The sequence below is a fragment of the Rosa rugosa genome, chromosome 4, assembly GCF_958449725.1.
Source record: "Rosa rugosa chromosome 4, drRosRugo1.1, whole genome shotgun sequence".
Taxonomy (NCBI): Eukaryota; Viridiplantae; Streptophyta; class Magnoliopsida; order Rosales; family Rosaceae; genus Rosa; species Rosa rugosa.
In genome coordinates, this window is record NC_084823.1 from 28,553,401 (window position 1) to 28,570,162 (window position 16,762).

General features: G+C 38.9%; 2 protein-coding genes across 2 annotated transcripts; both read left to right on the plus strand.

Moving 5' to 3' along the window:
- The first annotated feature begins 8,499 nt into the window (after positions 1 to 8,499).
- On the plus strand, positions 8,500 to 11,839 carry LOC133742621 (uncharacterized protein At1g76660). The gene is made up of 3 exons (XM_062170308.1): positions 8,500 to 8,806; positions 9,657 to 10,743; positions 11,287 to 11,839. The coding sequence occupies exons 1-3, from the start codon at positions 8,768 to 8,770 to the stop codon at positions 11,505 to 11,507; spliced, it is 1,347 nt and encodes a 448-aa protein (XP_062026292.1). The 5' UTR covers positions 8,500 to 8,767; the 3' UTR covers positions 11,508 to 11,839.
- Positions 11,840 to 15,933: 4,094 nt separating this feature from the next.
- LOC133742623 (putative calcium-binding protein CML19) lies at positions 15,934 to 16,697 on the plus strand. Its single transcript, XM_062170310.1, has one exon. It carries the CDS (start codon positions 16,086 to 16,088, stop codon positions 16,668 to 16,670), a length of 585 nt encoding a protein of 194 aa, XP_062026294.1. The 5' UTR covers positions 15,934 to 16,085; the 3' UTR covers positions 16,671 to 16,697.
- The last annotated feature ends 65 nt before the right edge of the window (positions 16,698 to 16,762 follow it).

Below are 16,762 nucleotides of genomic sequence, written 5' to 3' on the forward strand. Positions count from 1 at the left end.
ACAACAGTAACAGTGGAGCTAACTTTGAAGCTAAACGGTTGAGGAATCCAACGATTAGATTTGCATTGATTAGAGAGCCATCACCAACCCTCCATCATATTCCCACCTCCAATATCTCTCTACCCCACATGATGCTTCTCCATACCAATGAAGGCATGTTCCCAAGTCGTGCAATCATCCATTTCAAATTTGGGGGATAACTGGCTTGAAGTAACCTGCCCATGAGAGAATGAGGTTGCTTCTTGATAAGCTAAAATGTTTTAGCAGTTAGGAGAGTCTAATTAAACATTTCCAAATCACGAAAACTCAAAACTCCCTCTTGTTTACTCTTACAAAGTCTTTCCCATTGACACCAATGATTTTTTTTTTTTGGGAGTGAAATTTGCACACCCAAATTTACAAACCACACACCCTTTTTATTTTTTTTACCTACTCTCCTCTCTCGTATGCGGAGGCTCTCCCTCACCCCTTTCCTAATCAACGCCTACCCTTCGCCTACAGATCGAACCCTAAACAAGTGCACGCTAGACTACGTCCTCTTCCAGCCCAGCGCCGGCGTTGGAACCGTCTCGACGTTGTAGACGTCCCTGTGGTTTAGTTTTCTTCATATGAGCTCCGGAGACAGAGAATCGAAGCCCAATATATTTTTGGGTTCGCAGCCGGATTTTCCAATTCTGGCCACTTCTCGACGACGGAACAGTAGCGTCGGCTTCCTCTCAAGTCTCAATGTCGCCGATGTATGTGTGATGTCAGATAGTCCCAACAACCAAGCATGAGAGAATCGATAAATTGAAGCTCATGAGGTTCTCAGCTGGTTTCCTTGCTTTCCGGCCGACTTCGACGGGGAATGATGGTGAGTAAGGTATCAGAATTGATCTCCTCATCGGGGTCCACCTATCTTATATGCTTGAATTCGAATTTGGATGAGATTTGGAGAAGTTGAGGTTTTGAGCAGTCAGATTTAGTAGGGGTGGGCGCGGTGCGGTGCGGTTCGGTTCGGTTTGAGTCCCAAAACGCTTTTTTCGGTTGGCTTATATATCAAACCGCAACCGCATTACAAAAAGGCTGAACTGATTATTTCGGTTACACTATTTTTTGGTGCGGTGCGGGTCGGTTTCGGTTTGGAGCGATTTATTAATTTCAACTAGAAAGAGAGGGTCAAAATCAGGCTTATTTTTACCTAGCAATTTCAATAAGGCATAAATAAATTTTGAATGCATTTAGAGTCCACACAAACCGGCAAATGTCACCAAAATATCAAGCAACTTGCAGAAAGACCATAGCAACTTATTACACACACACACACACACACACACACACACATATATATATATATATATATATATATATACAACCTGAACCGTACTAGCTTTAAGGCAGTTATCAATGCCTTAACGACCATCAATTTGACTGAAATTTTGCAAAGATGATCTATACATTAGTACCTAAAAACTGAACGGTCGAGATGTGGATATGCGACCGAAAAGTGACCCTAAACCCTAACCTCGCTCTGAAATTTCAAAGTGAGGCATCGCTCTGGATAGGATCTGTATATATATATATATATCAATGATCAAGCAAACATAGCAACTTATTACACTCTGAAAACCCAATCAAAAATGGATTTCTTATATATTGAAAACCAACATTTCCATCAATAGTGAAATAATAAATAAATAAAATGTAATTAAAATAAATTCGGTGTGAGTCGGTTTAAATCGGGCGGTTTATGACCCGAAACCGCAACCGAACCGCTTTTATATGGTTCGGTGCAGTGTGATCATAAAACGACACCGTTTTAGTTCGGTGAGGTTGCCGAACCATTTTTTCGGTGCAGTTCGGGTCGGTAACCGCATTTTCGGTACAAAATGCCCACCCCTAAGATTTAGCATAAGGAACAGTAACGATTGAATTGCAGAAGAGAAAAGCAAAGTTAAACATGAAATTAGAGTAGATATAGTGAGATAGAAAAGAGAAAGGTTGAGATTGTGACATGGTTTAGAAAGACGAAGGGTTGAGGTTGGTAAAGTTTCAATGGAGAAGATTTGGAGAAGAAAGAGAGGAGTAAGAGTTTTGTCGTGGTTTAGGAGAGAGAGAGAGAGAGAGAGAGAGAGAGAGGACCAAAAAGCAAAAAAGGAAATTCTGACTTTGGGGGTATTTTAGGAAGTGTAAAAAGATGTGAGTTGAAATAATATTAAAAAAATAAAAGGGTGTGTGGTTTGCAAATTTGGGTGTGCAAAGTTCACCCCTCTTTTTTTTTTTTTCCCTCTCCTTTATCCTACCAGAAACAAGTAATTTTTATCAAAAAAAACTTTTGAACTCCTTTGGGCAACTGTCTGTAAGTATGAAATGTTTGAGCTATGTTTTAATTCACGTCGCTTTCCTCACCTTCGATATGAATTTTCTTTGATCCAACATTTCTTGCAGCTTCCTTCTGCAGGATGGTTGAAGCCAACTGGTGGAATAAGACAAGGAGATCTTTTATCTCTATATCTATTCATTCTTTCCATGGAACTCTTCATAAGACATCTAAATTGTCTAGCTAGTAATCATAGATCTCAGGTTGGTTTATTATCTTCACCACTTGGTTTCAGAATATCTAACCTTATGTTTGCAGATGATTGTCTTATCTTTACTAAAGCTTCTAAGAAAAGTGCTCGAGCTATTGCACATATCATGAACTGTTTCTTTGCAGCCTCTGGACAAAGAATGAATTATCATAAATCCTCTTTATACTTTTCCCCTAAGGTAAATGTTTCTTTAACCTCGTTTGGTTTGCAGAATTGAGGACTCAGGAAAGAAAAGTCATTACTTTCCTTTATTTGGTAACCACAAACTCTGGAAATACTTTCCTGACATAGGGGAAAATAGGGCGGAAAATCATTCAACTCAGACCCCATGGGATTGATTTCCCCTTCCCATTTCCCAGCATTTATTACAAAAGTTTTGGACAACAATACCCTCTCTTGCATAAAAAATTGGTGTACTTTTGAATTTTTATGATGTTGTTTTTATTTAAAAATACAAGGGTATTATTGAAACATTGATACATTTTTACCTTCCTTTCCTGCACCAACCAAACACCGGAAGAGAAATCAAATGGTCTTTCCTGAATACTTTCCCTGCTTTACCAAACAGAGGAAAGGAAACCTGACAGGAATTTTAGTTTCCCTTTGCCATGGGAAAGACAAGTGAATTGATTTCCCTTCCGTGAACCAAAAGAGGCCTAAAACTTGACATAGTTAATTTTCTCCAAATTCAGCAAAAGTCTACTATTGGAAAATATCTTGGTATTCATAATGTAATTTTCTAGAAGGATCTTGTCAATGCTAAGGAGCTTCTCTTGAAAATTTCTAATAGTCCACAGCTAGTTGGAAAAAAGGCTCTCTCTCAAGAGCAAGTAGACTAACCCTCATTAAATCCAACCTTGCTGGTATGCCTAACCAGGTAATGACTTGTTTCAGGTGTCCAAAAAAGGTAACTAATGAAATAGACAAGCAGACCAGATCATTCTTCTGGGGATCGGACTTAAAATTCCCTCCTGTAGCCTGGGAAAAAATTTGCATGCCTAAAACCTTAGGTGGTTTAGGAGTAAGACCAGCTGCTTTTTTCAATAATGCAGCTCTTGGTAAACTGGCCTAGAAAGTTGTTAATGACCATGATAACTGGTGGGCTTAGATTATCAGGAAAAAATATCTAAGGAAAATTTCGTTTTTTCAGGCAAAGAAGAAGCAAAGCAACTCTCTGGCTTAGAATGATATCCTGAATGTAAGGCCTCTGATTCTTAAAGGCATGTGATGGATTTTAGGAAAGGGAAAATTTTGAGAACAGTACATAAACTTACAAATTCTAAACTTTAGTACACGAACTTATAATCCCGACCAACTATGTGTACATGCCATGACTGACGCCATTAGTTAGTGTGCCACCGGACATAATTTAAAGGGTAATTTGGTCTCTTCAGACTTTTACACTAGGCACCCCTCTTTCTTACTCTGGGCACCTAAGATCATGGCCATTGCTTCCTCAGCTGCAGATGCAGTAGCCATCCTTTCCTTCTCGAGTTCTGCACATGCCTCATTCCCCCACCGGCGCTCAATCTTTACCAATTTCCTGAATGGCAAGACATCAAACACTTCATCCTTCTTACAAACAATAACACTCACCATAACAGAAATCAGCACCATTATCATCTTTTTCCTCAACAACATCTTCTCCCATCACAATTTTGGTTATCACAAAACCATATGTTTTTGGTGACTATGAATTCTCCAATGATCTCGATAGTTCAGATTTGCAAGACATGACCTTCAAAGCACATAATTCATAAGAACCACATTTAGAGCAAAACCCAATACTCAAATCACTTACTTTCACTCTAAAGTCTCATAGGAATTTAATCAAACAGTTGGAATGGTATAACAACCCAAATCCAAACATGAGAGACATCCCCAATACAAAAAGCAACAAGAAACGACCATACAACAAAACCCCAAATACAAAATCCATCCCAAAGAAACCCAGAATTTTTTTAACAAACTCAAGAACAGCAGAACAACAAACAAGAAACAAGTAAAACTGAACCAAACTCTGCATATGGTTTAATCAGCTTCACCTTAGCCGACATGCACTCCCCATATCAATCGATCTACCCAACCTTGTTATCTTCCTACCTAATTCTTGTGGGCCGAAACGCGTGGGACTTGCTCCACAACAACGTGAGTCGTCTCATCGCCGTAAAGTCCAGGCCTTCCTCTTCTCTCTCCAAATCAAAATCCCTATTTAACCCCAATTCACAATCCCTAGGGTTTCATTTCCTTTCCCTCCTCCGTATCTCCCCCCCCCCCCCCCCCCCCCTCAAATCCCTATTTTTTCCCGAATTGGCGATCCAAAAGATGCAGGGAGCTCCATGGATGAGTCTGAAGTAGATTTGACTACGTGGAGAAGTAGAAAATCGGCTCAATGATCATCAACAACACCTCCTACACAATCCTATTATGAAAGCAGGGCTAGTCGGACTCAAGCATAGCCTGGAGTTGTTGGTCATGTAGGCGTAGCAGCGCTGGTAGGCGAGGACCCAGAGGTCGAATTTGGAGAGGAAGCCGGTGAGGTTGGGTTTGGTTGGAGTTCATCTTGAGATTTGCGTTTTCTGGGTTTGGGTTTGGTTGAGGTTCATCTTTTTAAGTAAAAACCCTATTCTACCCTTCATTATATAGATGATGGCGTACAGGGTGAATGGGTTATTGACGTCGTGTACATTTGTTGGCTGGGGTACTAAAATTTAGAATTTGTAACTTTATGTGTAGAAATGCATAGTGAGCCTATTTTCAGGTACTATTCCTAAAATTTTCTCTTTAGGAAATGGAGAGAACATCAAATTCTAGACTTTCAACTGGGCTCTGGACCACCCTCTACTGAACTATATTCCTGAAGACAGAAGACACCTCATTAACATTGATGAAAATGTCAGTGAGTACATAAATAACAGAGCTTGGGATAGAGATAAGCTGGCTATGGTTCTAAACCAACCCATTGTTAATCAAATCCTTAGCATTCCCATTCCAGTAATAGAGCAACATGATGAGTATATCTAGGGCCCTGCCTCTCATGGTAAGTACAATATTAAATTTGCTACTTGGCTACAACTCTCTCTGATTTACATGAACATGAGCAAATAGACCTTATAAATAAATTATAGAAATTAAATGTTCAGCCAAAAGTAAAAATGTTTGGCTGTTGCTCCTTAGAGGAAGACTAAATACTAGAGATAGACTCTCTAGGTTTGGAGGGATAAAGTGATAACTCCTGCCCCTTGTGTCAAGAGGATAATGAAACAGCCAATTACCTCTTTGGCTACTACAGATTTGCCAAGGAAGTTTGGAATCTTGCTAATATAGTTCTGGTTAGTCAACTGGGAAGAGGGCTACCTTAAGGTGTTCAAGGAGCTCTTCCTTCTACAATAGTTTGATGGTTTATTGTTTAAAAAAATCATTACTATTTGTTGGCAAATCTGGAAGGCCAGGAATGATGCCATTTTTCGTAATGCATCTCCTAGTCCAAGATCTGTCACTTTAGCTGCTGCTATAGTCATGCAAAATAACTCTGACCTACCCACCATCTCTAGCACTGGGTTGCCACCTTCTCATCTAAATATAATCAAACGACAACCCTCTGCTAGGGACTGTGTTAAAATTAATTTTGATGGCTGTCTGTCAACAGTCTGCTGCAGGAGGTTTTGTAATTAGGGATTCCTTTGGAAGACCTCTGTTTGCAGCAGCTTGACAGGTGGGAAGACTACAATTCTAGTTGTGGAAGCTACTGCCCTTCGAAATAGCCTGGAGTATGCTAAGGCGAAAGGCTACAGGCGAATTGAGGTGGAAGGAGATTCAAAGCTCGTGATAGATGCTATAAGAGGAGCTACCACATCACCATAAAGATTCATCACTCATATTAATGATATCAAGAAGCTCGCTACTCATTTTCAATCGATCACCTTTAAACATGTGTTTAGAGAGGCAAATTTTGTGGCGGATGTAGTTGCATACTTAGGTCATTCTTGCCCTGTAATGTATCTTGGGTTGATAGGGTTCCTACTGACGCTTCTAGGGCGCTGCTTTTCTACATTGTAAACTCTGGTTGTCCTAGAGGCTTTAATATCTAATTTATTTTAACTTTCAAAAAAAAAAAAAAAACATTTCTTGCAGCTTTAAATACATCTCCTTCTTGTTCTTCTCTGCCATTGTTGGTAAACCCAAGTGACGCTCATGAAAGGGTAGAACCTGAACACAAAACCTTCTTGGTATGTCATCTTGTAGTATAAAGCCAACACCTGGACCAAAAGCAACCGCGGACTTTTAAAAAAGAACTTTTTTGTCCGCAACACTCATACAAGAGTCAATTTGTTTCAAGTTAATAAATTTCAACTTTTCCTATCGTTTTAATTAACAATTCCTTAAAACGTCGTTTTGCCATGAAGGAATGTTTTCCAGTCCATCCATGGAATGTCATTCTGCAAATGTTCATTTGCCTCAAATTTTTCTATATAAATTGTACACAACATAACATTTGCATTCAAGGCATCCAATACAAATCCATAATTTCCATTGACGTATATATATATGGTCTTAACATATTGGGATTGCTTATAGTATTTTACTTTTTTGTTTCTTGCTTCTATGTTACCATGAAATTTAATACATCGTAAACATAAATAACCGTTATATATCTTATATCTCACTTATCATTGGAGGTTCAGTTATATAACAAGAAGGTGAGACACGTCAAGACAAAAGCAGAAGGGTCAATATATCATTTCTATTTACAGAAATCCAAATATTTTAACCAATCACATTCAATTTTGAAAAATTGAGAAGGGTCAACTTCTAGCCTTATAGTAGCTACGCCAATGAGTGCAGTAAACAAAGAACATAGCCATAATGACTAGAAGTCTGCAAAACCCACTTATCATAAAACCATTGTGACAACATGAAGTTACAAAACTTGCACCAAAACTATAGACAAGGATGATTGATAAAAAATAAAAAATAAAAAAAAAAACCCTTAAATTTGCTGAAGGAGAGCATCTAACATCGAAGAAAGCGCTGAGGTAAAAAACAAATAATATGTAAGAAAATACCACACAAATATCAAGTGTTCTATTTTTAAGTTGTTAAGTGCCGGTAAGCTGTGCTTGTTGCTTATTTAAAACTAGCAGGGTTCACCCACTATGTGTGTGGAAAGAAGTTGAAGGTAGTGGAAAAACTTCCCGTACAACTACCATATTTTCTGCTTTTTTTATTAAATTTTTTTTTTTCTATTTTACAATTTACTATATTATCTCTATTGATTAATTATATTTCATAGTTTTTTAATATATAAAGGTTAAATTAGTAAAAAATTTCAGTATTTCTCTTAACAATAATATAGATAATCAATATTATAGAGATTTCATATTCAAATCTCATTAGTATCATAAACGAAAAAAAAAAAAAAAGAATTTATCCTACCTCCTAAAAAAAAAAAGTACAATTTAAGAAATTAGCAGTAGTTTCTACACCAAATTCCAAAAAAACGAGAGAGAGAATTGTAGGAAAAAAAAGAAAAGAAAAGTAAGCTCATTTGGGGTCCAGGTTTGCATTTCAGACATTTCCGATCCCATTCCCCGAGTCTTGAATATAAAATCAAACATTACTATTCCTTTTTATATACAACAATAAGCTCAAACTTTAATGGCGTCTTTCTCTTTTCCCCTCTCTTATAATTTCCTTGTCTTATTTATTTCTCTGTCTTTCCTTCCTCAAGCAGAAACGCACAGTTTTGTTTTATTTTATTCTATCTATTTAATAATTCTATAAAAAGAATTACAAAAAAGAAAAAAGAAAAAAAAAAAAGGGAAGCGGTGTGTCAATTCTTTGTACTAGTCATAGAGATTAGAACGAGGAGTCCCTTTCTCTTTCTCTTTCTCTTTTCTCTTTTCTCTCTATCACTTCACTAGTTCAATCTTTTTCGCTTTTGTCTTTCCCTGTCCTTTGATCTACAATAATATCATCTTCCTTTTTTTTTTTTTTTTTTTTTTTCCCATTTAATAACAACCCAATTTGATTTCTCCTTTTTTTTTTTTTCTTTCCGGGATTGTTTTCGCTTTCAGATTTCGGCTTTATATTTCGTTTTAGTAGGACTCCTCCTCATGGAACAACACAACTGACCCAAATGCGACACTAGTACAACACACTCAACTGGACCTTGAACCTCAGAGTCCCCGGCCTTAATGGGTTCCGAGCAGAACAGGTTTCCTCAGCAGGAACGGGTATTGCTTCTACTCTCTCTCCATCTCTCTAGCTTTTTTGTTTCTGTGTTGGTTCTTTGATTAAAGTAGTAGACCCTTTTTTTTTGTGTTGTTTTGGTATGGATGAGTTAGGGAGGGTTTGAGTGTCAGATCTGGTGCTTTTTGCCCAACATTTTGGTGTGTTTGGCTTTTGGGTTATGTTTTGTGTTGTGGGTTTTGCTCAGATCTGGGGATGAGCTATGTCAGGTGTTTTTGGGCTGGACAGATCTGCCTTTTATATCATCATTTTATTTAGGCTCTGCATGATTGTTGGTCACCAATCACTGTCCAATTCTGGATCAAACTTCTTTTTTCTCCCATTTTATCTACCTAACATTTTGTCATTATCTTGTACATTGAGTCAAGTATTGGGCAATGCCGGGTTTCTATCGGGTTTTGATCATTTGACCTGTAAATTTGTTGCTTGGATGACAATCTATCCCGATAAGTTAGACCCGCAAAAGGACCTTAGGAAGTTTGATCTTCCAAACTGAAATGCTTGAACCTTGGAGAGCAATGTTTTCTAGAAATGCATCTGCTATGAAACTCGTATATTTGATCGAGGGAATGTCCTTGGTTTGACATAGGATAGTGAGGAGTCTGTTCTCTTCTGTAATGTATGAAAGATGATTGATTCCTGGTTACATGATGCATAACCATCCTGTGGTAGGGAAGTGATTCACATTCGTTGTCTCGTAAAATCTCACTTTGACTTGCTTGGACTGTGATGTGTCTGTTTATAGAATATGCTAATATATGCTGGGTTTTTAATTGTTTCTATATTTAATGCTCAATATCCAATTAAGCTTATAACGCCCACCTGTATTGACAGAGAAAGAGATGGGGAGGATGTTTGGGTGCATTCTCTTGTTTCGGTACACAGAAAGGTGGAAAGCGTATAGTCCCTGCATCTCGTATACCTGACGGCAATGCATCAGCGACCCAGCCAAATGGACCCCAAGCAGCTGGGTTGGCAAACCAAGCAACAGGATTAGCTCCATCTCTTTTAGCTCCGCCTTCTTCGCCAGCATCATTTACAAATTCCGCCCTTCCTTCAACAGCTCAGTCACCCAGTTGTTACTTGTCATTAGCTGCGAACTCACCTGGAGGTCCTTCAAACAGAATGTTTGCAACTGGGCCATACGCCAATGAAACACAACTGGTCTCTCCTCCTGTTTTCTCAACCTTCACAACTGAGCCGTCCACAGCTCCTCTTACTCCCCCTCCAGAATTGGCACATCTAACTACTCCCTCTTCCCCAGATGTGCCATTTGCTCGTTTCCTCTCATCTTCAGCAGATATTAAAAGCACTGAGAAGACCAATTACATTGCTGCAAATGATCTTCAAGCAACATATTCGCTGTATCCTGGGAGCCCTGCTAGTAGTCTCAGATCTCCAATTTCAAGGGCATCAAATGACTGTCGCGATTTCCCCCCACAGTGGGATCCCTCAGTTTCTCCCCAAAATGGAAACTATCCAAGGAGTGGTTCTGGCAGGTTGTATGGGCATGACACAACTGGACCCTCTGTGGCATCTCAAGACTCGAATTTCTTCTGTCCTGCAACATTTGCACAGTTTTATCTGGATAATCCTCCATTCCCTCATACTGGAGGAAGGTTAAGTGTTTCCAAGGATTCAGATGCTTACTCAACTAGTGGAAATGGAAATGGAAATGGAAGTCAGAACAGGCACAATAGAAGCCCTAAGCAAGATGTGGAAGAATTAGAAGCCTATAGAGCATCCTTTGGGTTCAGTGCTGATGAAATTATTACCACCACCCAGTATGTTGAGATTACTGATGTCATGGACGAATCATTTACCATTGGCTCTCATAAATCTCCCCCAGAGGAAAGCGTAGAGCCTAAATCTGCCGTTGCAGGACGCTCTGACTTGCCAGTATTGTCCAATGGATATGAAGGTCAGCTATTATCTTTTGATCCCAGGATGTTACTTGATTCTAATATACTATTGTTCATTGGTTTTCAGAAAGCAAGTATGAGGGGGAAAATTAAAAATCAAATTTTGAATTCTAAAATTAGAACCTTATTTAATCATAAGATTCCCTATATGCATGTTTTCATAGCAACCAGATGAAACAATTACTTTAAAACTAGATTGTTAGTAGATAGTTGTCTTTAAACTCTATTCATTTAACACATTTGAACAAGTCAAAATATATGACATAGCTGCCATTCACAGTTGTGTATACGAAATTTGAGGAGACTAACATTTAAACCTGCACTAATTATGTATTTCTTTCTTTATACATCTTCTGTTTCTCCAACACCTCCCATCTCTGTCATGTGTGTAATGAAAGAAAAAAGAATAATTGTCAATGTGAGGGAGAGTATTGTGGGATGGGTAGTCTTTCACCTTATTTGAACTATCTTCCCCTTCCTTTCTTCTCCCATGGTCATGTAGTTATTTGTAGTTGGTAATGTTCCTCTCTTGTATGACTCAGATCAAAAGTCCCGAAGACAGCCTTGTGATGTCTCTCGATCAACTACGCCTGGTATGCGTACTGTGGCCAATGAAGAAGACATATTCTCAAAGATGGGGTCATCTAAATCGAGCAGAAGGTATCAGATGGGGCAATCTTGCTCTGATGCGGAAATCGACTATAGAAGAGGAAGAAGCTTACGAGAGGGCAAAGGGGATTTCACATGGCATGACAAAGAATAAGCAGCAAACCGGATTGTTAGTTGTTGGGCAAACGTGTTATGTGCTCGTCTTTCATCCTATGCTTTCGTTTGGGCTTCTGTGATTGGTGGAATTTATCTAACCTATGATCTAACCTGGTCTTTCTCTCTGCTGTGTGACCTGCTGTGTCTGATTGATGAATGTATGTGAATGCATCAATTGATATATATGTATTTGGTGGAATGCGGTTAGATAAATGTATTAGTGGAACATGGGTTTAGCTTGTATTTCTGGCTGTGTTTTGTATACCATGTGGCACAGTAAGCTAATATTAGAGCTTGAAGGGGTTTTTCCCTTTTAAGTGATTCTGTAAACCTGCTCCAATGTCTTTGCTGATTTATAAAGGACTAACTAACAACAGAGAGCCTAATGCTTTTCAGTTGCAGATGCTTTAATGCAATCTTTTTAAACACCTTCCACCTAAATGACAAAAATACCTACATTATGAGAATTACCCCTTTGGTGAGGTGAAATGTCATTGTATTTTTAACGTATTAGTGGTTGATTCTGACATCATATTGTTATGTTATGTTTATAGTGCCCAGAAATGACATGATAATTGTCCACAGGGTGAATTAGAGATTGCTAAAGAATATTTCGTGCCAAAGACTCAGAACGACACTCTAGTTGACTGATACATGGGAGTAGTCCTAATACTAGGAAATTTATCGGGATGATGCCAATTGATGGACCTCTACTTCAAACTTGTTTGCATTAAGCAAGAACGTGGATTCAACTACTCTAATCTAGGGCATGAGCATATGAGTTAACTAGAAATCTTTCAAAGCTCCAAAACAGCATCTCTTTTATTGACTCATCAAAATTCTGAAATTTAATCCTTACATAGAACATTTTTTAGTATTCAATCAAATAATTTTTTTTTTTTTTTTTTTTGAAATTTAGTTATTTCTTTATAAAGTAAGGTTCCACATAATAACCAATTATACTGAGACGACAAAAAGAAACACCACCTATCTAACCTTGAAACGTGGACAAAAGCTGTGCAGATGTAGGAGAGCAGAAGGTGGACCACTAAAGTCAGGAATAAGGGGTCGTTACGGTCAATGTTAGGATTGGAGCCAACATTGGATATTGTCTTTAATTCACTTAACTTGATTTAACGGCTTGTTTGTTTTTTTTTGATGAATCTCGGGGAAGAGAGAAAAATTTATTTAAAAAGAAAAATAATAAGTTACAATGAACCCTAGGAATGATAGAAATCTAACCCTACAAAATAAACAAGAGAAGAGCGTATCATTCTCCTCCCACCATAACATACACATAAACAAGAAACTAGCAAAAATAAAAATTTGGAAGACTAAAGGAGTCCCGAGCATAAAAAAATAAAAAACAAAAGTAGGAGGCAGGTCTCACCAAACCAGACCTGTTGAATTAGAGTCATGATTTGCCAATGCATCTGCGACTTGGTTATCCTCATGAAAAATGTGAGAAGCACGAAACTGCATATGAGAAATACGGTGCAAGCAATTTAAACGGTTGTATACCTTTATAGACTTACTTGGAATGAGAATGAAAATGGAAGGAATGGTTCTAGAATAAAAGTATTCCCGCATATACTAACACATAAAGGAATCGGAATGATGGTTCCGGGGCAAAAGTATTCTTGCGTTTATTAACGCATAAAGGAATGAGAATGGGTGTAGGCCACACCTCCTTGTCAGGAATCGATTTTGGAATACTTAGGAATTTGATTCTGAAGGGAAGAGATGGGTTTAAGAATCAAAGCCTCTAGAATCAAGACCGATTCATTTCTTCTCTCATTCCAGTTTGTCTCTGATTCATGATTTTTTTTTTCTATTCCAAGTAAGTAAACGTGTCATTAATGGAGAATCTAATCTCTTTTTTAGCATTCAATATTAAATTTAGAGATATCTGGGCTGGATTAGCATTTACTCTCTAATTCACGGTTCACCACTCTATTGTGAAAATATGTAAGGCCTTTCTTGATAATTTTTTTTTTTCAGGGATTGTTTGTGGAGCCCACTTTTTTATTAAATTTTTATTAGCTGAAATATAGTTTTTGGGTCTCGATGAATATATCACTTTGCAAATTTTCAGTCATATTATAAATCTTTAAAGTGTTGAGCTAGATCAAATCAATAGACGAACTAAACCATTTATGTTAATACTGATAAGTCACGATTATGAATGATTAGACTATTTTCAATTTGGCGAAAACTTGCAAAAGTGATCTATTCTTGAAAACCAAAAAAATAAAAGGTCCATTTTTCGAGATGCAATCGAAAAATGAGTCTCACCGGCGAGATCAGCGCCACCATCTACGCTTCCTCGAGCGGTTCTGAGCAGCATTCGGACGTTCGCCTCTGATCCTGCCTATATATATATATATATATATATATATATATATATATATATATATATACGGAGCGGTTCCAAATAGGACGTCCGCACTGTTGCTAAAGTGCGGACGTCGATGCAGCAGCTCGGCTCGGGGCGTGACGGAGCGGCAGAGCTTGCCGGAAGGATGCCAGCGGTCGGACGGACGGGTCTGCAGTGGGTGGAGTCGTCGGCGACGTGGTTGCAGCCTTGTCCAGAAACCTGCAGTTGCAGGTGAGCTTGCTGCCCAGAAACCTGCAACTCCGACCTCCTCCGACCTCGAACGCTGCCCAGAACCATCCGCCAAGCCTCCGGCCTCCGTCCGCCAAGCCCCGAGCCGCCGTCGCCGCCTGGAACACCGCTGCTGCGTCGCCGTCCGCACTTTAGCAAAGTGCGGATTTCCGCTTCAAAACCCGCCTGTATATATATATATATATATATAGGGAAAATTTTAAGAACTGTACACCACATATGGCCCACTACGAAGATACATACATTATCTTTCAAAGAAATCAAAACGGTATATGACTTTCAAAACCCGACACACTTTAGTACATGGCGTCTATAACATTGTTAAATTTATGCAATTATTCATTTTTCAAATGGTAATTTAGTATTTTCACCTCCCCCCCCACACACACATATCAAGGTTTGATTTGGACACCTAAATCTGATCTTCTCCTCCTCCTCCTCCTTCTTCCTCCCTCCCCGATATCAAGGTTTGATTTGGACACCCAAATATGATTTTCTTCTCCTCCTTATTCTTCTTCTGTCTTCTCCTTCTTCCTCTCTTCCCTCCCTCTCTCCATCCCTCCCCGATATCAAGGTTTGATTTGGACACCCAAATCTAATTTTCTTCTCCTCCTCCTTCTTCTTCCTCCCTCTCTCCCTGATATCAAGGTTTGATTTGGACACCCAAATCTGATTTTCTTCTCATGCCTCTTCTTCTTCCTTCTTCCTTCTTCTTTCTCCCTCCCTCCCTCTCTCCGCGATATCAAGGTTTGATTTGGACACCCAAATATGATCTTCTTTGATATTCTTCTTCTTTTTAATTTTTTTTATCAATCCTTGAAGAGACGGATTTCTTCTTCTTCTTCTTTGGAGTGAGCCATATATAGTGTACGGTTCTTAAAATTCTCCTATATATATATATATATTCCATATCATGCCAAGAGATACAATTTTATGGACCTGTGCCTCAAAAGCCTGAAAAGGTAGCTCTTAAGCTCAATAAGCAATTAAAAAAAAAAAAAAGTAAAGAACTAGTTTCCTTACAATCTAGTTGGAAAGATTAATACGAACCTCCCAAGGGAGACCTAGATTGAACCATGGATATAGAAAGACAATCTAATCATTTAAAACGACCATGTCAAAGTTAACTATTGTTATGTAGACGATTATTTAGTTTTTAGTAGCCTCTGTAAATTAATATTGTGGTTAGAATTTATACATATTAGCTTCATGGTTTTTTCCGCCCCTAGTATATGCTTGCAAATGAAAATGACTAAATATCTATCTTAAAGTCCTGTTTTTTGTTGGATTGGATTTCAGATTTCTATCCTCAAGTTGGAAAAAGACATTACGTAAACAATTTCGACCAAAAGAAAACTTGTTTACTTTAAATAGTTACGTGTTTGCAATCTCTCTCCTTTTCGGTCTTGACCGTCTTAAAACGGTGACCGACGTTGTCTATATCTGGAGACAGGTGTGTACTAAAAAGCGTACGACACTGCTCCCACGTCTGTGATTTGTCAAACTAATAATCAACGCAGAAATTACACGAAATGGGGCTACTGTTACTGTAAGTCCCACGAACCATCCCTCACGCGCTCAAACCTCACCTTCCGTCACGTATAAACCAAAACAACCGGCTAGGACGGCACAAGTCATCGAACCCTTTCTCCATTATTAATTTTCAATTTGGCTGCTCATCATCAAAATTCAAAACCGTGTTCTCTCGATCCATCTTCCCCTGTAATCCAATTATTTCCTGTGTCATTCCCAACCATATCCATTACTTATATAAAGGCTAAACCTTCCACGTCTATTACACACCAACATCCCCTTCCTTAATATTCTAATCTTTCCTCCTTCTATAAATAGCGAAGAGACACCAGAGAAGTCCAATACACATTTTACGAGTTCAAGTTCCTTTTCTTCCTGCTATCTGGGTTTTATAGTAATCAAGCTCAAACACTTAACATGACAGTCGACGTAGTTTCTTTGACTCCAGCAGCTTCTATGGAGAAGGCGCAGCAACAGCAGCAGCAGCATTCTCCTAAGTCGACCTTGGCAAAGCTGTGCCGTAAACTGTCTTCGAGAAAGGCAGAGAAGCGCACTCTATCGAGTCCAACCAGCAGCTCATGCAGCAGCGAGCTCGAGAAGGTGTTCTATTACTTTGACGAGAACGGTGACGGTAAGATATCCCCGGCAGAGCTTCAGACCTGTGTGAGGACTGTCGGAGGAGAGCTCTCCGAGGAGGAAGCGCAAGCGGCCGTGGAGGCTTCCGATTTGGATGGGGATGGGATGCTGGGATTTGAAGAGTTCCAGAAGTTGATGGAGGCCACAAATGGAGACGAGGAGAACAAGAGCAACGAGCTCAGAGATGCCTTTCGGATGTATGAAATGGACGGCTCGGGGTGCATAACACCAGCAAGCTTGAAGAGGATGCTGGGTAGGTTGGGCGAGTCGCGCTCCATTGAGGATTGCAAGACCATGATTCGCATGTTCGACCTCAATGGAGATGGAGTTCTCAACTTTGATGAGTTCAGAATCATGATGGCATGAATAATGATGCCCCGTTGTTTTTATGTATATAGGACTATAAGAGTGTTCCTTGTTGCTTTCAATTCATTAATTAATTTTTTTTTGAACAGTTT